This window comes from Oryctolagus cuniculus, chromosome 7 (genome assembly GCF_051225735.1).
Source record: "Oryctolagus cuniculus isolate XC-2025 breed Fujian yellow rabbit chromosome 7, ASM5122573v1, whole genome shotgun sequence".
In the NCBI taxonomy this organism is placed as follows: domain Eukaryota; kingdom Metazoa; phylum Chordata; class Mammalia; order Lagomorpha; family Leporidae; genus Oryctolagus; species Oryctolagus cuniculus.
Window position 1 is genome coordinate 23,788,010 of NC_142873.1, and position 25,338 is coordinate 23,813,347.

The 25,338-nt window shown below is 48.1% G+C and overlaps 1 protein-coding gene across 10 annotated transcripts; it reads right to left on the minus strand.

Moving 5' to 3' along the window:
• Positions 1 to 1,656: 1,656 nt before the first annotated feature.
• REPIN1 (replication initiator 1) lies at positions 1,657 to 9,194 on the minus strand. 10 transcript variants are annotated; one of them, XM_089336913.1, is made up of 3 exons: positions 9,173 to 9,194; positions 5,821 to 6,006; positions 1,657 to 4,454 (listed from the first exon to the last, which is right to left on the minus strand). In XM_089336913.1, the coding sequence occupies exons 2-3, from the start codon at positions 5,963 to 5,965 to the stop codon at positions 2,722 to 2,724; spliced, it is 1,878 nt and encodes a 625-aa protein (XP_089193039.1). In that variant the 5' UTR covers positions 5,966 to 6,006; positions 9,173 to 9,194; the 3' UTR covers positions 1,657 to 2,721. The 10 variants fall into 10 exon arrangements, with proteins under 10 accessions (XP_089193039.1, XP_051692962.3, XP_051692960.3 ...); XM_051837002.3 differs by lacking the exon at positions 9,173 to 9,194 and adding an exon at positions 7,335 to 7,677; XM_051837000.3 differs by lacking the exon at positions 9,173 to 9,194 and adding an exon at positions 6,741 to 7,313 and having other exon boundaries at positions 1,657 to 4,451; positions 5,821 to 5,935.
• Positions 9,195 to 25,338: the final 16,144 nt, after the last annotated feature.

Here is a 25,338-nt window from a genome sequence, read left to right on the forward strand (position 1 = left end):
GATGTGCCGTGACGCACACCTGGGATCATCCATTGAGAAAAGGGGGAGGGGTGCCTATGTTCATCTGCAAATGCACAGAAAAAATGAACACTCCTCAAACTCTTCATGGTGTGCAGAGGAAGAACTTGGGGTGGGAGGAGAGGACTTTCATATTTAAAATACAGATCGTCTTCACTGTTTTTAATTTTTAAAAGATAATTTACAGTTTACAACTGTAGAAGAAAACAAAGACTGTAGATCGTCAGGAGGGAATTTCTGATCCAAATGCCCAAGGACCTGTCCACCACCTTCCGCCTGTGATCCCCGACACGTATGTAATCATTCCCGGTCATCTCCCCTTCCATAGACGCCCAGTGTTCCTTCAAAGAACAGATGTGAGTGGAGCTTTCCTGGGACCATGTCCTCTGCTCTATACTCTGACAGATCATTTGCCAATCAACTACACAGGTGTTGAAGTGGCCACTTAACCCCATGCAAAGTTTTTATGCTGCTGCCTTCCTTCATCCAAGCTCTGAGCCCTACTCATCACACCCATCTATGTCCTCCTCAGACCCAGGCCGTTATAGGGGCAGGGACTGGACCTTAGTTGTGGAACCCTCTGGTTGCAATGATTGTCTCACACACAGTAGACACTGATTACTTACTTTAACGAAACGCAGCAGTATGCATCCAACAAGCATGAGGGAGTGGACAAGAGCCAGACAGACCTGGATTTGAATCTGCCTCTGCTCATTACCAGTTATGCAACCATGGGCAAATGTCTTCACCTGTGAAAGGAGATTAAGAGTACCTACCGCACCAAGAACTGCACTAGATCATTTAAGAAAACCTCTTTGCAAGGTACTGTGCACATGAAGTATGATTATTCTTATGCATCATATTCTTACACTCAGTGTCAGGATTCGTGCAGAAATTACTAAGGCAGGCAAGAAAAAGCCCATTGGTGCCTAACAAAAAGAGGCAGTCATATTTGTATGAAACCACCAGTGCAAGGCCACATACCCAGGGACAGTCAGCAGAGACCTAGGGACCTGCCATGGGGCCAGCCAGGGAGGGACTGAAGGATCAATCAAATCTGCCCTCCTTTGTCACCTGGAAACAAGCCTGTAAAGACTGGCCTGACTCCAAAGAAGGCTATGAACTCCATGTGGCTCTGCATACATCCAGTGTACATGGGACGTGAGAGCTGTCTTTGAAGCACAGAATGGACTCCACTCGAAGACTCACTCTTCATGCTATCATTGGAGAGAGGGTCCAAATCGAATGGAAGTCTATAATGTCCACTGCTCCTCAGAAAGTGTCTCTCAATGCCCACCACGGTGATATGAAGGCCAAAGTGGTGATGGAGACAATGGCAACCCTGGGTCTACCATAATGGGCCAGGTAGCCAGGAACCAAGACCTGGGTTCCAAGAAGTGAACATTCTGGAGCCCTGGCCTACCACCCAGAAAATCAGCCCAGCTTCGGAGTGTGATGGCCTCCTCCTCCTCACGGAAGTGGAGTAGGGCTGTACAGGGACTCAGCAGGTCGGGCACTTGGCCTGCTTGCCAGAGTGCCCCCTCCTGCTCTGCACCCACCCCTGCCTTGGAAGGAGTGCATGCTGCTTCTCCTTCCAACTCCATGGCACCCCAGAAAAGAACACACCTCAGCCACCAGTTCTAAAACCAAATCTTTATTCTCTATAGTCTGAAAAGGAGGGTAAATAGTCGTTCTCTTCAGTGTCAGAGAACAGAACGAGGCCCAGTAGGTAGAAATCATAGGAAAGCGGACTTCACTCATTATAAGGAAGAACTTCTAAGAATTAGAATCATCCTACAGTAGAACCAGGGCCTCAGGAGGTGGAGGTGCCCAAGCAGAGGCTGAGCATCCAGCCGCTAGCGATGTGGAAAAGGAAACTCACCAAGTGTCCTCCCTGCGGCTGGCCTCCTCACCATCGGAGACCTTCCACAGCTGTCCAGCTTTGGAAGGAGGGGTTGGTGAGCTCAGACAAAAAGCCTGCAGAAGGGGCTGCTGGCAGCCAGGGGAACCCTACGTACTGAGGGGTGGTGGATAAAGCCAGACACATCAGTGAGAAAATGCCCTGCGGGGACTGATCTCTGCAGAGGAAGAGGACGGGCTAACGGTAGTTAGGTCTTCCCGAGGCCTACGCAGGGGCGGGGGGGGGGGGGGGAGGAGAGGTAAAGAGCAGCTGGGCTTCAGCTCTGAATGCTGGAACAGGCTCAGGTGTTGTCTAACGAGGCGGGCAGGCTCTCCAAGGTGTACCCAGCTGGCCCACTTTTCATCCCCGAGTGCTCATTTACTAAGGACTGTACCACACCTACTTCCGATCCGGAGTAATTCACGGGAAAAGACGGGGGCGTTAAGGCGTTAACACCAGAGGATGCCGGGCCTTCCTTTCCACAGGAGGTCCCTCTAAGCGCAGGGCTCTAAGGGTTAGACCGAGCTGCCATTGCTACTTCTCCCGGGCACAACAGTCAGGAGAGAGCCTCAGCAAACACCAGCTGGAGGCCCGGGCCTTGCTTCCTAAAGTGGATGCCCTGACCGTGGGGAAGGGGTGGAGTAGGGGGGTGTTGAACTCCCCCCCTAACCAGGCCCAGCTAACTTGGCCTCCTCTGTCCCCAGCGGGTTTCCCATACGTCCCCACCACCAGCACCAAGGCAACCACCCACACATCTCCGCCAGCTCCTGCGGGGACACCCACGCCTCCACTGCCCGCCCCCTTCAGGCGTCGTGTTTCTTCTGGTGAGCCAGGAGTCTCTCCTCATCATCGAAGGTCTGGCCGCAGATGGCGCAGCAGAAGGCGCCGTCCCGGATGTGGCTCTTGCGGTGGGTGATGAGGTTGGACTTCTGGCTAAAGCTGCGGTCACAGTCGGGGCAGGCGTAAGGCCGCTCGCCCGTGTGGATGCGCCGGTGGGACACCAGGTTGGACTTCTGGCTGAAGGCTTTGCCGCAGTCGGGGCACACATAGGGCTTCTCGCCGGTGTGGATGCGCCGGTGGGCGGCCAGGTAGGGCTTATGACGGAAAGCCTTGCCGCAGTCGGGGCAGACGAAGGGCCGCTCGGGGGCGTGGTCGCGCCGGTGGGCAGCCAGGTGGCTGCCCTGGGAGAAGCGGCGCCCACACTCTTCGCAGGCGAAGGGCCGCTCGCCGGAATGGACCCGGGAGTGCGCCACCAGGTGGGTCTTCTTGCCGAAGTTCTTTCCGCACTCGGCGCAGGTGAAGGGCCGCTCCCCAGTGTGCTGGCGCTGGTGGGCGCGCAGGAAGCGCTCGAGCCGGAAGCTCCTGCCGCAGTCGTCGCAGCTGTAGAGTGAGGCCGGGGTCTCAGCCTGGTCCTGCCGGGGCTCTGAGAGCACCTCCCGCGCAGAATCCGGTGCAGGCCCCTGGATTAACTGCATTACGGCCTCTGCAGGTGGCTCTGCCAGGGGCTCCAGGGACCCGGCTGGCAGCTGGGGGCTCGCGGCACCCGGGGCGGCAGTCTGAGCAGAGCCTTCCGACCGCTTGTGGATCTTGCTGTGCGATAGCAGGTTGGGTTTGTGGCGGAAGCGGCGGCCGCACTCAGTGCACGGGTAAGGTTTCTCGCCAGTGTGGATGCGCCGGTGTGAAGTCAGGTAGGGCTTGTTGGTGAAGCGTTTCCCGCATTCGGGGCACTGGTGCGGCCGCTCGCCGGTGTGCACGCGGCGGTGGGCGATCAGGTTGGGCTTGTGCCGGAAGCGCTTGCCACAACAGGCACACTGGAAGGGCCGGTCTACCGCATCCCCGCCGGGCCTGGGGGCGGTCACTGCAGGGCGGCCCCTCGGCCGGGGCCCCAGAGCCTTGGCTGCTGCCTCTTCCAGGGCCTCGGCTACATGCACACGCTTGTGAACAACTAGCTGGTCCCACTGGGCAAAGCTCCGGCCACAGTTGCCACAGATGAAGGGTCGGGCCTCAGGGGCAGGCGGGTGGCACCGCCGCAGATGAGCTCGAAGCTGCTTGCGTCTCCAGAAGCGTCTCTCGCACTCGGGACAAGCGATAGGCCGCTTTGCAGCTGAGTGGGCTCGCAGATGCAGAACCAGGGCCACCCATCCTGGGAAGCTCTGCCCACAGAGGTGGCAGGTGAAGCCCAGGTGTGGGGTGGCTGCGGCATGGACCTGGTGATGCAGGGCCAAGAAGGGGGCATGGCGGAAGCGACGGCCACACTCGGGGCAAGGCAGGGGCAGCCGGGCCTGGCATCGCCGGGTGTGAAGCCACAGGGCCACCCAGCTTGGGAAGTGCCTTCGGCAGTGCGCGCAGCGATGGGCCCTGCCTGGGGCCTGGCCAGGAGCCTGGGCCACTGAGGTGCCTTGTTGCTTCAGCCGGCGGGACTCCGTCTCCAGGCTCTGGGGTGACTTCTGGGAGGTCCCAGAAATGAGTCGGGGCTGGGCTGGTCCCATGGCCAGGGGGTCCCTGCAGCGATGCTCCAGCATGGGTCCTGCCTCTGCTGGGGTGAAAACGCATAGTCACTCCAGAGCCCTCCCCTGACCCGGATCCTCCCAGGAAGGTGAGAAGGGTGGGGCTCAGCCACCAGCTGTGAACTCCATCACTCTAGACTACTCTCCCATTTCTTTGTACCTTACATACTGTTTTACTCTTGGGTGTCTAGATGACATTTCAAGGATGTTTGTCTCATGCCTTTATTGCCCTGCAAATTTCCAGAAGAGAGGGACCCTGACACTTCTTGGAATCCCCCTCCTGACAGCTACCCCAGTGTCGGGCGAGGAGTGAGCACTCCAGCGCTGGCTGCTCAAACATTCCTGCCAGGGACTCAACAGAGAATGCGCTCCCATCGCCCTGCAGTGCTTTAGACTTTTCCAAAGTGCTTCCCTGCTGTCCTCTTCTTGTTTCTACCTCCAACTGCCATCTCTGAGCTTCAGAGCTGTGAGGCTGGGTAGGCAGACCCTGGGCTCCCTGGCTGATTGATGCAGCAGCTGTGGGGCACCACAGGTGAGGGGACCTGCCCCAGGAGACATGATAAACCAACAGCAGAACCAAGACTCAGGGACCGGTCCCTTAAACTCCCAGGCCGGCAATTATTCCTCTAATACATCTGGGTTTGCAAAGATCTCCAAGAAAGAAATTTCTATAGCCTTTCATTCCTATCAGAGCACATGGGAGGCGCTTTCAGCCTCACTAACCTTCGACTCTCTGGAGAGCAAAGGAGAACGGGCTTTGTCAGGGAAAAGGAGAGGCACGCTGGGTGCAACTCCCAGCACAGCTAACACCAGGTCACCACCTGTTCAGACTGTGCCCACATTCTGCCCGCCTGCCCTCCTCCACCCACACACACCATTAGAACACAGCAAGAAGGAACGCTCTCCCTGAATCCCAGGAACACCCACAGGTTGCTGCCCTGGCAGGAGTGGGGGGAGCCCAAACCCTGGCTCTGCCTCCTTTGGGGTGCTGGGGATTATTGAGTCAAGAGAAAGAGAGGGAGGAAGAGATTGTAATCTGTCCCCTGCCTGGTCCTGCCCCAGCCTTGCCAAGGGCTGCCTTGCTTTCAGCTCTCCCACAGCTTGGGGGAGCCCAGATTCCTGCAGGAGAGCCTCCCACACAGAATAAGAGCTGTGGTGGCCATTAGACCCCTAAGGGATCTTCCATGACTGCTCACGGGCTCCAGACACGTCTTCCTGAAATTTCCTACAGTCTGTTCAGGGCTGCACACAGCTGACGCATCCCCAGTGCCAGACTGAGTGTAGGGATGACCCCCAGGGTGTGGGAGAGGAGTCCTTCCCCCAAAGGCCCCTTGTCTCCTGCCAGCATGGGGCACTGTGGACTGGTTTGGAAACACAACAAAGGCCAGACTCTACCCTGTAAACTGCAGAGCTGGGGAGCAGGCTTTTTCCAGCTCCTCCTGGGGATACTTCTGCGGCTGCCACGCCTGCTTCGGCCCACACTCCGGTAGCCCCCAGATGTCAGAGAAAACTGCAGCAATAAAGACACCCCTAGCCCCATGGCAGAGCTTAGACCTCTGACTGCAGAGAGGTCAGCCTTACCTGTGGGGAGGGGAGAGAAAACAGGTGTGAGGTTCCGAGCTCCTCCATGGCAGTCATCTTGGTGTGCTCAATAGCCACAACCCCTCCCCCAACAGAGCCCCACACCCTGCCCGGCAGAGTGACCACAATGGATATCAGACTGATAAAGGAGCGTGCTCCTTCGTCGGGGCAGTAAGCGCACTGCTGCCTTCGGGACCACACTTCCTCCACTGCAAGGGTCGCAGAACCCTTTCCTTTCCTTTCCGCGGCCAGGGTCTGCGCTTTTCCTGCTAGCCAAAGGCCTGCTTCGGCCTGTAACTCTGGTATCCCCACTGGCTCCCCTTCCCCCACCCCCCTCCCAACAGGAATTCCAAGCCTGTTTGTTTCCCAACGTGCCGAGCCCCGGTGACCAGGACTCTGGAAGAAGCCCCTTCGGCATCTTAGATGGCTAGTGGTGTTTAGAGGCCCGCACCCCCCCCCTTTGTATTGGTGCATGTTCTTCGTCCACGTTCACGGACACACGGGTCCACCCCTACGACTGAGCCTTATCGGGTCCCACGCACGACGCAGCTCGCGGAGCCTGTGCGCAGGTGCGCTCGCCCCCCGCCCGCGGACCCAGCAGCAACCTCCTCCCCCTGCCCCCCTCCCTCACACACAGACACACACAGTCGCGCACACTCACGGTCACGCGCCCCGCAGGTGGAGCCGCCCCCGCGGGCCCGCCATGCCCCCCGCGCCCCGGGCCTGGGCCGTACCTCTCCGGCGGGCTGTGCAGGACCGCGGCACGCGTCCATGGAGCCCGAAGGCTGGCCTCCGCGGCCCGCTCCCCACCCCGGCGCGGCGACAGCCGCAGGTTCGAGTTCACAACTGCCAGGCCCGTCCCCAACCTCCCCCCTGCCGGGTTCCCAGGCGCCACGTGACTACAGGAGCTGCCGAGGGTCAGTCGCCGGCTCGGGCGGCCGCGGCCTGGGGGCGGGGCGTGCCGGGGGCCGCAAAGGCCGGGTCACCCCCTAACTCGGAGCGGCCTCTAAGCTCCCGAACCCGTTGCCTGGGTGACCCCTAGCCGGGAGTTTCCGGGACAAGCCTGAGCTCAAGTTTCCCGACCCTTTGTCCGCTGCGGAGGACGCTCGTCCCGGGACAAGCGCGTGGCCGGGCTGCGGTCACTGGGTCTGGTCGGTCTTCGCTGGCTTATTAAAGGCTCGGAGCCGGTCGGCCGACTTCAAAGAGGTCGCCTTCCACCCCCGGAGCGTCGTGCCCGGGGCCTTCCCCAGGCCGCACCTGCCTGCGGCTGCTGCCCGGCGGCCGCGCACCTCTGGCCGCAGCGCGCCCAGGAGTAAGCAAGAGCGCACCTGGCAGCGTGCGCTGCAGATCTGTTCCAAGCGGAGGATGCAAAAGCAGGATCGAAGGCCTCTATTGCACAAATCAAGAAAGAGCCGAAGTTGCCGGGTTCCCCCGGGGCCGCGGGCCTGGCTCGGGGCGACTGCCGGAATGGCCGTTGGTGCACGTGGGGTCACTTCGCTTGGAAACGCTCGGCAGCCAGTGTGGCGTCCGCGTAGGCAGGTGCGAACCTGTGCCCGTGACTCACCCACTAGCAGGTGGCCTTGGAAACACTTCCCGAGGTTTCCAGGCTAGTACAAGTGCATGTCCTTTCATGCTTTCAACAAAGGCAATCTCTGAATTGTACAATTATTTTTAAAACACCTTTTAAAAAACCTGTTGCATAAATAGGAAATGGAGAACGTACAAATCTCTCATAGGTTGAACTCCTAGAGCCAATTACATTTAATATTTTAGTACTTGTCCGCCGGGGTTTTTCTTTGCGTATTCATTGCGTGTTTGGCATAATTGGGATATATTCTACTTAACAAAATATCGCGAATATTCCCCGATTTTATTAGATATTCTTATGATTCAGAATGGCTGCATAAATGCACAGATTGTTTATAAGTTTTCTATTTTTCCTTGCCCTTATAAAATCTTTTATTGCACATGCCTGATTTTAAAATTCTAGAAAATCTAGTTCGATGAGTCAAAGGCAAAATATACTTAAGTCTTTTCTAAATTATCTTCCAAAAAATTGATTCTTTTTCCCTGAGATGCTTATTTTTGTATCCTTAACAACACAGCTGTCTTTTCAAATTTAACTTAAGATTTTTTTTTCTCATTGTTTTGATTTGCATTTCTTCTCTTACTAGTTGGCTGGGTTGTTTTTCAGTTTTTCACATAGTTTATTGCTGGTTTGTGCTTTCTGTTCTGTGAGTTTATGTCCCTTCGTGCCCATGTTTAAAGTTGGGAAGTTAGTTGTATTGTTTGGAAGACAAACATGATTCTTTGGTTTGTACTTCAACATTTTAATTTTCAGTGTGAGAAAGTTGTGTTTTCATGCGCTGAAACCTGTCAGTCTTCTTTGATGGTTTCTGCCCTAGAGTTATGTTTAGAGAAGCCACCCCCTCCATAAGTCGCATTTTATGTTTTGTCATGGAGAGTGGAGAGTAAGTTTCCATGCCTTGTACTTTTAAGTACTCACCATGCACAGGTTGCACTTTGTTGTTTCTCAAAATTTCTTGGCCAGGATCACTGGTTTATTCTTCCAAGTGAACTTTAGAATCTCTTGTGAGTATTTTTAAAACCCAGTGGGCATTTGGAGACATTTCAGATTCATGTCTCTGTTTCTGCAGGTCTTATCTTACCTCCCATAATCAAGCTGTCTGTAGATTAAATGCATAACTTTTATAGTTTAAAGAAAATAAAACTCACACATGGGCAAAAATGTGAGATTTGGGGGTTCACAAAACATATTCATAGCTTATTGTAGAATATCTGTCAAGTCTGATGTTTGTAAAAAAGTGGATCTTTCTACCAATAGTGCAGTAAGAGAATACTCCAATTTTCCTAAATATTTAGTGATAATAGTTAAGGTTTCAGGAGTCTTCCTTTTGTGTCAGGCATGGTGATAAACTTCACAAGCACATCTCATTTAACCCTCTCAATAACCCTGTAAAACATACTCTCCTGGGTCTCATTTTACAAATGGGACAACCAGAATCCACAGATGCCAAGAAACGTTTCAAGGCTACAGAATTTGGTAGTGGCTGACTTCTTACATGTAATTTTTTACTCATTTATTTTACTAATTTGAAAGGCAGATAGACTGGAGTGGGGACAGATGGACAGAGTGAGCTCTCACCTGCTGATTCACTCCCCAGATTCCTACAACAGCAGGGGCTAGGCCAGGCTGGAGCCAGGAGCCAGGAACTCAATCGGGATCAACCACATGGGTGACATTGTTGGTGAAAGTCGGGTTCTTGTGATCTCTAGAAAAGAATTGAAGTGGGCTGGCATGCACCGCAAGAGAAAGCAGCAATGACTCACAATAGCCAAGATGTAGAATCAATCTAAATGCCCATCAAAGGAAGACTGGATACAGAAACTATGGGATATGTACTCTATGGAATATTATACAGCAGTTAAAATAAACGAAATCCAGTCATTTACAGCTAAATGGATGAATCTGGAAAACATCATACTTAGTGAAATAAGCCAGTCCCAAAGGGACAAATACCATATGTTCTCCCTGATCTGTGACAACCAACAGAGCATCTAAAAGGTAACCTCTAGAAGTGAAACTGCACTACAAGAAGCAATTACTTGAACAGCCCTTGTCTTGACTGTCAAAGAACAGTTTATTATTTCATTTTATTTATTTATTTATTTAAGTAGGACTGTGAGTTAAGCTCTGCAAAGAGAAAATGAGTAACAAGGGAGTTGTGAAGGGGTTCCGGAGCCTTGGTGATAGCCAGAAATATAAGGCCTTGGTATTTTGGGACATCACCTTTCTGAATGTCTTAGTGATGGATGTAGGGAGGGCTGATCCCACAATCAACTACATGGCCAAACGACCTGGCCCAATGGAGACTGTTTTTGAGATGCTTGCTGGAGTCAGAGGACTGGACAGGGTATGGGGCCCACAGGACTGTAAGAACTGATGGGGCACCCTGGAGAACCCACCTTTTCCAACAGTGTCTGCTTCCCACAGTGGAGTCAGATGGCTGGGCTTGCCAGAGGATGAGAAGGACACGTCTCCAGAAATCCTCTAAGAAGATATCCAGGTATTTGGAAGCAGCCTTGAACCTGGAGGAGGGAATCCTGCACCTACCTACCTCTTGCAAATACCCGGTCTTGGTCCTCCACACTGGACTTTATGATACAACCAGCAAATATTTGATCAGTGCCCACCATCTGCCGCTGTGCCAGGTGCTAAGCCTCACCATGAACCAGACAGAAGGGGTCTGTGTTGTTTTTGCCTAATGTGCAAGGACACGGAGAGGCTTTTCACTCTCATTTAACAATGGAACCACTCCCCCTACCCCCCACCCCAGGTTAGTATTTAATACAAAAGAAAGCCAAATATTTGCTGATCATTTCTGGATGGGTGACTGTTGAGAAGCTGTGGAAGACCAGGGACCAAAGGAGGACAGAGAAGACTTCACTCAGTGGAACTCATTGTTAGCTCTCACCTGGGACTGCACACCAAAGAGAGATTTGCAGGACTCCCCTGGGGCTCATTTCCAAGGGTTTGCAAACAGTTTGGGGGTGATGGTGCTAGAGCACGGCTCCAGCAGGTCCAGGGGTCCCGGAAGGTGTGGGAGGTGTTGTTGGTGCAGAAGAAATGAGAGACACACTCAACAGCAAGGCTGATGGCATGGCTCTGATGAGAGAGCACCAGACTTTATACCCTAAGTTACATCTGCTGTTCATTTTACACATTCTGTACTGTTCTCATAAATTTTGCAAATGTCCATTCATTAATGATCTTTACAAAGTTAATGATTCATCCTTACAATAACAAAGTCTGTTTTCCATCCACTTTAAACCATTGACCTTGTACTATGTGTAATTTCTCCTTAATCCCAATTTCTATAGCTGTGTAACAAGTTCTTTGATTGTAAAGATTTGCTTGATATTTAAGATACAATAGAGGGGCCAGCGTTGTGGCATAGCGAGTAAAGCCTCCACCTGCAGTGCCAGCATCCCCTATGGGCACCAGTTCTAGTCCCAGCTGCTCCACTTCCAATCCGGCTCTCTGCTATGGCCTGGGAAAGCAGTAGAAGATGGCCCAAGTCCTTAGGCCCCTGCACCCATGTGGGAGACCCGGAAGAAGCCCCTGGCTCCTGGCTTTGGATCAGCACAGCTCCGGCTGTTGTGGTAAATTGGGGAATGAACCAGTAGATGGAAGACCTCTCTCTCTCTCTCTCTCTGCCTCTCTCTCTCTCTGCCTCTCCTTCTCTCTCTGTGTAACTCTTTCAAGTAAAATAAATAAATCTTTTTTAAAAAGATAGAATAGAACAAAGACTCAAAGTGACACTAAATTATATAATAATCGATTACAAAAACAACTGGTTATTTTGTAAAGAATTGGAACATCTACTGGTTTTGTAAAAATTGATTACGAAGGTTGGAACATTTACCTTTTAGTTTAACTCTACTAGTAACCACAACACCATGCTCAAACAAACCCATTTATTACACTTGTCCTTTCTATAACCCCTCACTATTATTTAATTTTAGTAACTCATTTAAGATTCACTCACTGATTTCAGTAATTGCTTTATGTTCTTTTCACCAGACCACACATACTAAGATATTTATCACTGTTTGTGTTTTTCTCAGCTGCTTAAATTATTAGCCCTTATTTACAAGTTGTTAATCCATGTCAAGACACGCTCTCAAGTGGATTATAGCAGAAGACTGAAGACCTTTCCCAAAGACCCTCTTATCCCTCACCTACATAGCTACATAGCTACATACCACATATCTGATGGTTTAGAACTCCCTCTAGGCTTTTATTGCAGATAACTGAAGCATCAGAGGAGTTGAATTACTCTAGGAGGATCTAATCCATCAAACAGGTCAACTGTCCCTGAGGTCATTTTGAGCAGAGGTTGTTTTTCACAGAGTTCCAAGAATATAGTGATCATCAGCAAAAGCACCGGGAAACTCTAGCTTTCTTGTTTAGGATATAATTATTAATAAATCTACCACCAAGAGGACTGTAGCTTGTCGTTCTCACGCCCTGCAGAGGCAGACCTCCTGCTGTGACCTTGTCAGACAGCCTTGGCCTCTTCATGATGGGATAGAAAGCACAGGGTATGCTGCCCTCCGTGGAGGACAGATCCAGTGGGCAGACCTCATGCTGGCAACTCCCCCAGCCTTTGAGCCTTCCCAGCTGGAGGACACCAAGAGAAAACAGAGGGAGATGAGGCTATGCTGCCCCAACAAGAAGGACCCTTGAGCTGAAGACAATTAAGGACATGCAGGTGAGCCGTCTGCCCTGTTCACCTAAAATTAGAACATCCATTTACAAAAAAAGCTGTCCCACTTTCCTTCTTGAATGAGGAGAACAAGCGATAACTGCCATAGACAACCACAGGAGATGACGCCAGAGGAATCCACATTAAGGAGCTTTCCTGACCTGGTTCTGCCAGATGCAAGCCTTCCACGTCTAAAAGTCTGCTGTTTTCTGTTGCAGAGGAGATGTAAGCTGGATTCAAAACCACTTCTTTGAGAACTACTCGTTCCCTGGGTGTCTCCCACATATGTGTGAAACATGCAAGTTAATGAATTTGTTTTTCTCTTGTTAACCTGTCTTTTATGACCAAGGTCCTGCCCAACTACAAGCCTAGAGACACTGAGGAAACAAGTACCGCAGCAGCCTTGGCACCAAGTGACGAAGGCCCGTGCATGGTTTGGTCATGGACTTCGTGTGGAGATTTGAGTGCCATTGTGCTGATGGTGGGCAGTGGGGACTTTAAGAGGTGATTAGGTCATTAGGGAGTTAGTACCTTTTTCTTGGGAGTGGGTTCAATCTCATGAAAGTGGCTTGTTAGAAATCAAAGGCAACTCCACTTCCTCTTCCTTCTGCACCTGCCCACCTGCCCTTCCGACTCCCACAATGTTATGAAGCAGCACAAGGCCCTCACCAGATGCAGCTGCCCGATTGTGAGCCACAAGACACTTCTATCACTTAGACATCGCCCAGTCACAGATCCTCTGTTACAGCGACAGTCCCCTACCCTTCCAAAGTTAGCGTCTCAGGTAAAAGGAGGCTTGCTAGGTCATGTTAAAATTCTTCAGGAAAAGGTTGAAGTGCTCCTTGTCCTGAGTAGAGGCTCATGCTGCATCCCAACAAGTGTTTGTGGAGCAAGCAAATGAGTAATTGCAAACTCAATTCCAATGCGCAGCTGACTTGATCAAGCCACGCTGAATTGCCTGAGTAGCTTTAGCAGTAACCTTCACACTGTCTTCCCTTGACTCCTGCTTGCAAAGCAGGTGACAGGGGCCTGGGAGGATTTGCAGTGAGAGAAAATGTCACCATTTCTTAGAGGAAGATCCAAACCAATACCTGAGTGGAGCAAAGAACAGGAATCTGGAAAAAAATGTAAGTCTACAGAAATTTAATTTCCTTGAAGGATTCTGATTCTAACAGCCTTCAACATATTCTTTGGTCTGGAACATTTTCCAGTTACAATAACTGGAACCCAAGAACCTTTAAGGAAATGACGGGGACCTGATATGCAGAGTCACACACTCAGTGGAAGGAGGTGAAGCACATTTACAACACGGTGCCTCTTGGTGATCCGGTCTTAGGACCAGCAAAGACCTGCCACCAGTCATCTTGGTGGCTCAATCAGGAAAGCAAGCGCTTACTCTAATTAGAAATTTACTTTGTTACCTTTACAAGGTGAATCTCATCTATTGTTGTAATCACACATCTCTTTCTAGTCCAAACTGAGATCTGCTTCGAACTTCTACTAGAACTTGATTAAAAAGATGGATTTGAAGTCAGTGTGTACCCATGCTTGTTTTAACAGCTGCTAAAAGCTAAAGGTGATTTGGAAATGCAAGAAAAGTCTACACAGAATCTCTGTAAAGTCTGCACTGCAGCAGAAGCAGGTGTATTGTCAGGTGTTTTGTTTCCTGTGGGTGGCAGGCACTGCTGTTGGTGAATGCCATCTGCAAACATTTACCAAATAACTACAAACCCTAGCCTTAGCTCATTCCTCCCAGGCTTCTTTCCAATAAAACCACTTGGGCGACTTAAAGGAATCCGAGTGTAAACCTGGCTTCAATTCAGTATCTCTGATCTGTTTCCAAGACCAAATCTGGGCCACAGTTAAACTTGGTGCCTTGGGAGCTGGTCAGGGAGGTATCTAATTTCCTCCTAACTGGTTTGCCTTCACTTTCTTAAAACATGAGAAGAAAATGTCCTCTTAACACATTTAAGAAAGTTTATTTTTTGGACGTTATTAGAAATCACAATATAACATGTTTACCACATAACATTTTGCTAGGTTGCTACACTCAACAAATATAATAAAAACTGATTTTTAGTTATACTAAATTTATATTAATATATGATGCATTATAATATATAGAATACTTATATATACAAGAATATAACTATGTATACAAAAACAAATACATTATAAGTACATAGAAAATGTACATAGTAAATGTGTATAGTAAATGTATTTTCATTTTATTTAAAAGGCAAAGAGAGGGCCGGTACCTCAGCTCAATAGGCTAATCCTCCACCTAGCGGCGCCGGCACACTGGGTTCTAGTCCCAGTTGGGGCGCCGGATTCTGTCCCAGTTGCCCCTCTTCCAGGCCAGCTCTCTGCTGTGGCCCTGGAGTGCAGTGAAGGATGGCCCAAGTGCTTAGGCCCTGCACCCCATGGGAGACCAGGAGAAGCACCTGGCTCCTGCCTTCGGATCAGTGCGGTCAAAAAAATAAAAAAATAAATAAAAGGCAGAGAGAGAAAAGGAGAAAGAACTTCCACCTGCTGGTTCATTCCCAAATCCCAGGCAGCGTCCTAACACTTAAAAGCTAATTTTAAGAGGAACTCCCGAAACATTTAATTTTCACAGCCTCTGAACTAAGCTGAGTGCCTTCCGCGGGCAGAGACGCTGCTCTCGGCCGTGCCTTGCGCGGGTTTAGAGTTCTGACAAACGTGCGTAAGGCGCTGGAAGCCAGTGCGACCGACTGGCGCGGAGCCTGGTCAGAATGGGGTTAAGAGAAGTCTATGGGCTTCAGCCACAAGTCAATATTTGTGAAAAGAATTCCACAGCTTTGTTATATGAGAAACAGTAGAACTGGCAGTTTACAGTAGACATAGTTTGTGCTCAGGGTCTCCCTCTGGCGGTGGATCCTGGGTGAGGCTTAATGGCCTCAGAATGGGATCCGCACGCTGACCACTTCCATGCGGACAATTTTCACTCACAAAGCTGACACTGTGTGATCTAGAAGGTGAAGGTTCTTTGTTACTCTGTTGAATGTCCTTGACAAAGCAACGGTAAGTGTTCATTATAGATTTATGCTGAGTTTAATTGTCGAGTTTCATTCACTTACCCAAATCTAAAGTTCATTTCCTTCCATAAATATTTAAAAAGCATCCTTATTTGTCATCTTTTATGGAGATAAATGATAACATTCTGATAATTATCTCAACGAGGCGATTTTTTTTATAGTGTACCATGAGCCATCCTAGCCTTTATTGTGATTTTGTTCACAAAACACCACTGGTTTTTGTGTCACACAGAAAAAAAGTGTGACTCTTCAAATAACAAAGTTGAGTGCATGGAACCAAGTCTTAAGAAAGGATTTTGGGATGGGGCCGGCGCTGTGGCACAACAGGTTAAAGCCCTGGCCTGCAGCACTGGCACCCCATACGCGTGGTGGTTTTAGTCCCGGCTGCTCCTCTTTTGATCCAGCTCTCTGCTATGGCCTGGGAAAGCAGTAGAAGATAGCCCAAGTTCTTAGGCCCCTGCACCACATGGGAGACCCGGAGGTGGCTCCTGGATCCTGGCTTCGGATCGGCACAGCTCCGGCTGTTGCGGCCATCTGGGGAGTGAACCAGCAGATGGAAGACCTCTCTCTCCCTCTCTCTCTCTCTCTGCCTCTGCCTCTCTGTAACTCTGCCTTTCAAATAAGTAAATGAATCTTAAAAAAAAAAAAAAAAAGAAAGAAAAGAAAAGGAAGGGAGGAAGGAAGAAAGGATTTTCCTGAGAGAGAGAGACTGCTAGGGCTACCATAACTGTAGCACAGACTGGCGGGTGCTGCGTTAGAAGTGCACCATCTTCCAATGCTGTGGGCAGGAAATCTGACCTTAAGACGTTGGCAGGGCTGCCCCCTGAGCCCTCTCTCGGTGGCTGTGGCTGGCTGCCTTCTCACCACATGTCTGTGTCCTCTCCTCTTACAACCATGCCAGTCATGCTGGACAGGGCCCATCTTCATGACCCTATTCAACCTTAACTGCCTCTCCCAGAAGACTCTATTTCCAAATCCAGTCACACTCCCAGGTACCGTGGGTTAGGTTTTTCCTTAGTCTGTTTGCACTGCTACCAAAAAAAAAAAAAAAAAAAAAAAAAAACACCAAGCAAAACAACAAAAAACAAACCAACAAAACCCTCTTGAGATCGGACAATCTATAATGAACATTCCTGAAGGCTAACTCCAAGTTCAAGCTGCTGCATTTGGTGACGGACTTCCTGCTGGCAGGAAGTGGCGGGGCCAAAGAGGACAGACGCTGTGTGCTCTTGTGGCATAAGAGAATGAACCCATTCCTATAAACCCTTGTATAAGTGCACCAACCCATTCATGAAGGCAGAGCCCTGTGGCCATCCCACCTCCCACTTCTGCATTGGGGGTTAAATTTCCAACACGAAATCTGGGGGGACGCAGCCCATGGCAGGGCTTCAGTGTACGCGTTTGGGAGGGACACAGTTATGGTCTAAGCTGCACTCCCAATCCCAAATTCATGCATAAACACATACATCTTAAATGTACTAACGTTCATGTTTAAGCCCGGTGTATGATACACATGCGTTTATCCCAACCTTACCCTCCCCACCAAAACACCATGAAAATGACAGTAAAGGAATAAAGAGGTGTAAAGTCACATGATGGAACCGTGGTCACCCACTGGACAGAGCAGCATTCCCGCGGGGAGGAGGAAGCCACAGGAATGAAGGAATTCGACCCACTGTACCCTGAAAAGGTTCTGGACTGAGACGCCCAAAGTGCAGCAGAGCCCGGTGAAGCCGTGCCGTGGAGGAAGGTCCGACAGCACTGCAGGAGAGTGAGGCCTCACTCTGCAAACACGGAGCCAGGTGAGACGGAAAGGCCTGGAGGAACACAGTGAGATCAAGTTCATGGCCCCACGCTAAACAGTGGCTCTCAGCCCCTGACTGCCAGCACCCAGCACACAAACAGCCTGGTTGTGGTGAAAGTCCACAGTTTTCAATGGTAAAACTATTATGATCCAAAGGGGGGAAAACGAATGGGTGAATACTGACATCTAGGATTATGCAAAGAAAAAAACGAACTGGACTCAGCACATGTTACAACACAGCCTGCCTGTGGACAAGGCCCCAGTTGCCCACAAAGCTGGCAACCAGGCCTTTGTGAAGTGCCTCCGACTTACAAGCCCTACCTAAACCACACTTTGAAATAGTGAGTACAGTGGAACTTTTTAAAAACCATTGCCATAGTCACAAGATGACATTTTCAAAATATGGATGAGCGTCTTAAAAGGAAAGAATTTTAATGTTAAAAAACAGAGGGGCCGGCACTGTGGCTCAGTGGGTTAACACCATGGCCTGAAGCGTCAGCTTCAGGGGACCAGTTTGGCTGCTCCACTTCTGATCCAGCTCTCTGCTATGGCCTGGGAAAGCAGTAGGAGATGGCTCAAGTGCTTGGGCCCCTGCATCCACATGGGAGACCCAGAAGAAGCTCCTGGCTCCTGGCTTTGGATCTGCGTAGCTCCAGCAGTTGCAACCAATTGGGGAGTGAACCATCGGGTGGAAAACCTCTCTCCCTCTGCCTCTCCTCTCTCTGTGTAACTCTTTCAAATAAATAAATAAATCTTAAAAATAAAAAAACTCTGTAGTTGAAATTTAAATCTAAAAGTAAAAGTTTAGAAAGAAGGTCAAAAACATTTCACATAGTGACAGAAAAACTACAAAGAGAAAGAAGAGGGGAGAAAAGATGAGATTTAAGGAATCAGTCTTGGAATTCCAATGCCACTAGTGAGCATTCCAGGAAGACGAAATAGGGGAGGAAATTATCAATGAATAACGCAGAGATTCCCCAGAGCCTGGAGAGAGAAGTGTGCAAGCAGGCCTGTCCCAATCAAAGGACCAGGAATGGGCGCACGTGCAGGAGGGAAGTCAGTGCAGGGAAGAGGAGTTACCAACGTGGACTCCTTCACCTAAAGAGACTATAATTCAAATGTAACATAGAATAAAGGGTTTTTTTTAATATATTTAATTCATTTATTTGAAATAGTGACAGAGAGAGAGAGAGAGAGAGAAATCTTTCATCTGCTGATTCACTCCCCCAAATAGTCACAACGGCCAGGGCTAGGCCAGGCCGCAGCCAGGAGTTGCAGCATGCCATCCAGGTCTCCCAAGCACTGGGCCATCTTCACTGCTTTCCCAGGTGCATTAGCAGGGAACTGGATCAGAAGCAGAGCAGCTAGAACTCAAATGGACACTCTGGTATGGACTGATGGCAACACAAGGGGCCCTTAGCTCACTGCACTGTTATGCCAACTCCGTGATGGTTTTCTAGACATGAAACCACATGTCTGGGGGCCGGCGCTGTGGCTCAGTATGTTAATCCTCCACCTGCGGCACTGGCATCCCATATGGGCGCCAGTTCTATCTAGTCCCGATTGCTCCTCTTCAAATCCAGCTCTCTGCTATGGCCTGAAAGAGCAATGGAGGATGGCCCAAGACCTTGGGCCCATGCACCCACGTGGGAGACCAAGAAGAAGTGCCTGGCTCCTGGCTTTGGACTGGCGAAGATCCGGCCGTTGCAGCCATTTGGAGAGTGAACCAACTGAAGGAAGACCTTTCTCTCTGTCTCTCTCTCTCACTGTCTGTAACTCTACCTCTCAAGTAAAATAAATAAAATCTTAAAACACACACACACATACACGCCTGTATTCTTTTAATGAAAATTCAGCTTTCTTTATTAAAGTCATATATATACATGGAAAAAAATAGCAATTCCAAAGGAAATGAAGAATAATTTCAACTATAGGGTGTCTGGAAAAATATCAAGTTCAGTGGTTACCAGGGAGGGAGAGCTGAAGACATGTTCAGATGACTTGGGGGACTCTAAGCCACACTGTTTGGGGGCTCCACGCCATTATCCTTCTGTTCAAGCCTACAGAATGTATGACACGGGTGGACGCTACTGCAAACTGTAGACCTTGGTGAACAATGGTATTAGGTTACCAAACGTAACATGTAGCACACCAGTGCAAAAGGTACCAACAGAAGAATTTGGGAATGGAGAGGCAGCAAAGGGGAACTCTGTACTTTCTGTGCAATTTTTCTGTAAACGTAACACAGCACTAAAAACAAAGTCTATATAAAGTGAAAAAAGGACTCCCTCATCCCCTAGTTAGCTCCCCTTGGAGTCTGCCACTCTGAGTTGTTCCTCGTGGGTCTCTCCAGAATGACCCAGCGCTGGGCAAGCATATGTGTGTGTTCAGGTGTTCACAGAGGGGCCAGTGCTGTGGTGTAGTAGGTGAAGCCACCACCCGCAGTGCTGGCATCCCATATGGGCACAGGTTCAAGACCCAGCTGTTCCACTTCTGATCCAGCTCTTTGCTTTGGCCTAGGAAAGCAGTAGAAAATGGCCCAAGTGCTTGGGCCCCTGCACCCACGTAGGAGACCTGGAATAGGCTCCTAGCTCCTGGGTTCGGATCAGCACAGCTCTGGACGTTGTGACCAACAGATGGACGATATCTCTTTCTCTCTCTCTGCCTCCGCCTGTCTGTAACTCTGCCTTTCAAGTAATTAAATAAATCTCTTTTTTTAAACTTTTATTTAATTAATATAAATTTCCAAAGTACAGTTTATGGATTACAATGGCTTTTTCCCCCCCATAACTTCCCTCCCACCTGCAACCCTCCCCTCTCCCATTCTCTCTCCCCTTCCATTCACATCAAGATTTATTTTCAATTCTCTTTATATACAGAAGATCAAGTTAGCATTTATTAAATTAAGATTTCAACAGTTTGCACCCACATAGAAACACAAAGTGTAAAATACTGCTTGAGTACTAGTTATAGCATTAAATCACAATGTACAACACATTAAGGACAGAGATCCTACATGAGGGGTAAGTGCACAGTGACTCCTGTTATTGACTTAACAAATTGACACTCTTGTTTATGATGTCAGTAATCACCCTAGGCTCTTGTCATGAGTTGCCAAGGCTATGGAGGCCTTTTGAATTCGCTGACTCTGATCTTATTGAGACAAGGTCATAGTCAAAGTGGAAGTTCTCTCCTCCCTTCAGAGAAAGGTACCTCCTTCTTTGATGACCCATTCTTTCCACTAGAATCTCACTCGCAGAGATCTTTCATATAGGTTTCTTTTCTTTTTCTTTCTTTTTTCTTTTTTTTTTTTTTTTTTTTTTTGCCAGAGTGTCTTGGCTTTCCATGCCTAAAATACTCTCATGGGCTCTTCAGCCAGATCCGAATGCCTTAAGGGCTGATTCTGATATAAAAACAAAAACCCTGACAGGGACAAAACCATGCCACACTGCATACCTTACTTTACATCTTGCTTTTCAATTAACCGCATATCCTGAAGATTTTTCCATACCAGCTGACATATATTTACCATATCATTTTTATTTCAACAGAGTTCCTGTTTAAAAAAAAAAAAAAGGCAGAGAGAAATAGGGGAGAGAGAGAAAGAGAGAGAGAGAGATCGACCCACTGGCTCACTCCCAAAATTTTCCCAATTGACCTTGCCTGAGGCCAAAGCCAGGAGACTGGAACTCAGTCCAGGTCTCCCACATGAGTAGCAGTGACCCAACTACTTGAGCCATCACTTGTTGCCTCCCAGAGTATGCATTAGCAGAAAGTTGGAATCAAGAGTGGAGCTGAGGGGTTGGCGTTGTGGCATAGTGGGTAAAGCCACTGTCTGCAGTGCCAGCATCCTATATGGGCACTGGTTCGAGACCAGCTGTTCCACTTCCAAGCCAGCTCTCTGCTATGGCCTGGGAAAGCAGTAGAAGATGGCCAAATCCTTGGGCCCCTGCACCTGTGTGGGAGACCAGGAAGAAGCTCCTGGCTCCTGACTTCAGATCAGCCCAACTCCAGCCATGGCGGCCATCTATGAAGTGAGCCAGCAGATGGAAAACCTCTCTCTCTCTGCTTCTGCTTCTTTGTAACTCTGCCTTTCAAATAAATAAATAAATCTTTAAAAAAAAAGAAAAGTGGAGCTGATACTCAAACCTAGTCGCTTTGATATGGTGTGCAGGCATCCCAAGCAGTATCTTAACTGCTCTGCTGAACACCCACCCCTCTGACATCATTTTTATATTTGTAAATAATTTTTTAAGATTTATTTATTTGTTTATTTGAAAGGCAGAGGCACAGAGAGAGAGAGGGAGAGAGAGAGAGAGAAAGTCTTTCATCCTCTGGTTCACTCTCCTAATGGCTGCAATAGCCAGAGCTGAGTCTACCCAAAGCCAGGAACCAGGAGCTTCTTCCTGGTCTCCCATGTGGGTGCAGGGGCCCAAGGACTTGAGCCATCCTCTTCTGCTTTCCCAGGCACATTAGCAGGGAGCTGGATCAGAAGTGGAGCAGCCAGGACCTGAACTGGCACCCATATGGGATGCTGGCCTGCAGACCTGGATTTAACCTGCTGTGCCGCAGCATGACTACATCATTATTTTTAATGTGTGCAGAGTTTTTGTTGAGTATTTACCATACTGATTAATATTCAACTATTTCTGGTATTTTGCCACTATGAATAATGCTGCAGGGACTTCTTTCATACTCACATATTTACACACATGTGAACACAGGATAGAGATGAATGACCAAGAGTGTAACTGCTGGGTCAACAGGTATCTGCATTCTACCTTGGGTAGGGATTGCCACATTGCCTCATAGAGAATGTGCCAGGTTACTCCTCACAATGAGCACGCCTGTTCCCCACCCCCCAGCTGCTAACTGGCTTCTTATCTGAGATGTTGACTTAAATTTGCTTCCTCTACTTGTGCTATTGGGCCTTGTTTCACCTGTTTGAAAAACATTTGCAATTCTTTGTCTCTGAAAGTTGTGTTGCATTCATTGTCTTTTGAAATTTTATGCTGATATTTTTTATCATGGGTAGCAAGGGTCTAAGCATGCAAGCCATCTTCCGCTGCCTCCAGGGTGCACATCTGCAGTAAGTAGGATCAGAAACAGGAGAGACTTAAATCAGACATTCCAACATGGGATGCAGGTGTCCCCAGGAGCAGAACTCGCTGCACCACAAAACACTTGCCCTGAGATTCCACTTTTAATCACAGCATGCATTTCATATATATTCTATTAACTTTATTATTTTAAAAGACATTAATAATAAAACTAGAAATTATAAAAATCCCATGAGGATAAAAAAAGCAAAATACCATTTTAAAATAATTCCTGGATCAAAGAGGAAATAAAACAAATTGAATATTTCCTAAAAATAACAATGATGGAAATTATATATCAGAACCTGTGCACTATATCTTTAGAAGTGAAAACTAGTTTTCCTTTTAACTAAAAAAAAAAAAAGTGAAAATAAGTGAAATGTTAACTCTAGAAAGTGGGAAAAATAACCTGAACTTTTGGGAAAGAAATGGAAGGAACAAATAATTTTAAGCTTAAATTAGGAAAAAGAAAATCCATTGATATAAGATAAAACATTAATCAATCAAGGAGAAAAAACCCATATAATCATTGCCAAAGATGTATTGAGAAAATTCAGTACCTTCCTTTAATTAAAAAATAAAATGTATTGATAATAAATTGTGGTTACCTTTTTATCATGATTATATATTGTATTAGTCAAGGTTCCCCCAGAGAGACAGAAGCAATAGGATAGAGAAGTAGGTGGTTAGATGGATGGATAGATATATAAATTATAATATAGATAGATAGGTAGGTAGCTATAGATGGATAGATATAGATGGATAGATATAGATAGATGGGTAGATGATAGACATAGATGTATGGATAGATAGATAGATAGATAGATAGATAGATAGATAGATAGATGGGTTATAGCAGCTGAGAAGTCCCACAATAGGCCTCCTGCAAGCTGGGATGAAGGTAGCTTGGCTCAGTCTAAGTCCAGAAGCCTCAGAATCAAGGAAGCTGATGTGAGACCCTGGGCTGGAGAGTGGGGTATTGGTGGGAGTCTTGGAGTTACGATGTGCAAGTCTGGAGGTGAGTTGCTAGCTCCGGGAAAGGGAGTGGGGCGGGGGGAGGGGGAGTGGGGGGAAGATGGTGGGGGAGGGGAAGAGAGAGGGGGAGTGGATAGGAGACTTTTCTTTGCCTTTGGGACTCCAGCCGATGTGGTACTGGTCATCCAACCGAGGGCTGGTCTGCCACGCTCAGTCCACTACCTTGCACACCAATCTCCTTCAGAAACAGCCTCACAGACACACTCTGGGGTACTGCTTTACCAATTCTCCAGGTCTAGATATTCCTTAATCCAGCCAAGTGATGCCCAAATTAATTATGTATATGTATGTGTACTCCAGTATACTTACTGATGAAAAAATAAGAAATATTCATATCAAATTCAGGATCAAGAAAAGAATGCCTTTTACTATTGTTATTCTTTTACATTTTTCTAGAAATACTATTCAGTATGAAAATTCAACAAAAATAAATTTGAAAGGCAGAGTGAAAAGTGTCATTATTTGCAAATGGTAGGATTGTGTGCCTGCCAAATCCAATAGAATTAATAGAAGTAAATTACTGGAAACAATAAGATAGTAAGTGATAAGATATAGAATTAATAGGCAGACTTGGGGCCGGTGCTGTGGCGTAGTGGGTAAACCCACTGCCTGCAGTGCCAGCCTCCCATTTGGGCACTGGTTCAAGTCCCAGCTGCTCCGCTTCCAAGCCAGCTCTCTGCTATGGCCTGAGAAAGCAGGAGAAGATGGCCCAAGTCCTTGGGCCCCTGCACCCACATGGGAGACCAGGAAGAAGCTCCAGGCTCCTGGCTTCAGATCAGCACAGCTCTGGCTGTTGAGGCCATAATTGGGAGTGAAACAAAGGATGGAAGACCTCTTTCTCTCTGCCTCTCCTTTTCTCTCTGTGTAACTCTGCCTTTCAAATAAATAAATAAATAAATAAATCCTTAAAAAAAATACACAGGCTCAATAGGTCTCTTATACAGAAAATAATTAGAAAATATAATTTCCTTTTTAAAAATATTTATTTATTTGAAAGAGTTACAGACTGAGAGGGGACATAGAGAGATCTTGTATCTGCTGGTTCACTTCCCGAATGGCTGCAACAGCTAGGGTTGGCAGGCTAAAGCCAGGAGCCAGGAGTACAGGAGTCCAAGCACTTGGGCCATCTCCTACTTCTCTGCTAGGCCATAGCAGAGAGCTGGATTGGAAGCAGAGCAGCTGGGACTCTAACTGGTGCCCATATGGGATGCCGCACTGCAGATGGCAGCCTAACCTGCTGAGCCACAGCGCCAGCCCCAGAAAATATAATTTCTAAAAATCCCATTTACATTAAGGAAAAAAGCTCACATTCCTAGAGATAAAACGGTAAAAGAAACACGAAAAATATAAAAAAATTTAAATTGATACTGAAGTATCTGAAAGAAACCCTGAGAAAAAGATAGGTAGGATCAATATTATAAAAGCGTAAATCATCTCTAACTTAATGTTTACATTTAGCAAGAAAAGACAGATTGTTTCTAACACTAATGTGGAAAAATTAACAAGAAAGAACAATCAGAAATATGAAAATAAGAATAATATTGCCTCTTAGATGCCAGATGACTTATTAGATAGGAAAATGTATTAAGAATCTTAAATTATTAAAACAAAGTGATATTAGCAAAAGAATAGACAGATCAATGGAATGCAAATTCAAAACAATTAAAAATAAATTTTAAAAAATGTTGGGGCTGGCGCTGTGGCGTAGCAGGTAAAGCTGCCGCCTGCAGTGCTGGCATCCCATATGGGCGCTGGTTCAAGTCCCAGCTGCTCCACTTCTGATCCAGCTCCCTGCTATGGCCTGGGAAAGCAGAAGATGGCTCAAGTCCTTGGGCCCCTGCACCCACATGGGAGACTTAGAGGAAGCTCCTGGCTCCTGCTTCAGATCTGCCCAGCTCCATCAGTTTGCAGCCATTTGGGGAGTGAACCAGCAGAGGGAAGACCGCTCTCTGTCTCTCTTTCTGCCTCTCTGTAAATCTGCCTTTCAAATAAATAAATAAATCTTAAAAAAAATTTTTTTGTAAAGAAATAGGTGCAAATATCTATGA

Bases quoted from the DNA above. Each gene is read 5' to 3' on its own strand.
- REPIN1 (XM_051836999.3), bottom strand. From the start codon at position 6,779: ATGGACGCGTGCCGCGGTCCTGCACAGCCCGCCGGAGAG. The intron at 5,936-6,740 runs GTACGGCCCAGG...TTATTGCTGCAG, and splicing joins CTGCACAGCCCGCCGGAGAG to TTTTCTCTGACATCTGGGGG. The intron at 4,455-5,820 runs GTAGAGTCTGGC...TTTTCACCCCAG, and splicing joins CCAGCTCTGCAGTTTACAGG to CAGAGGCAGGACCCATGCTG.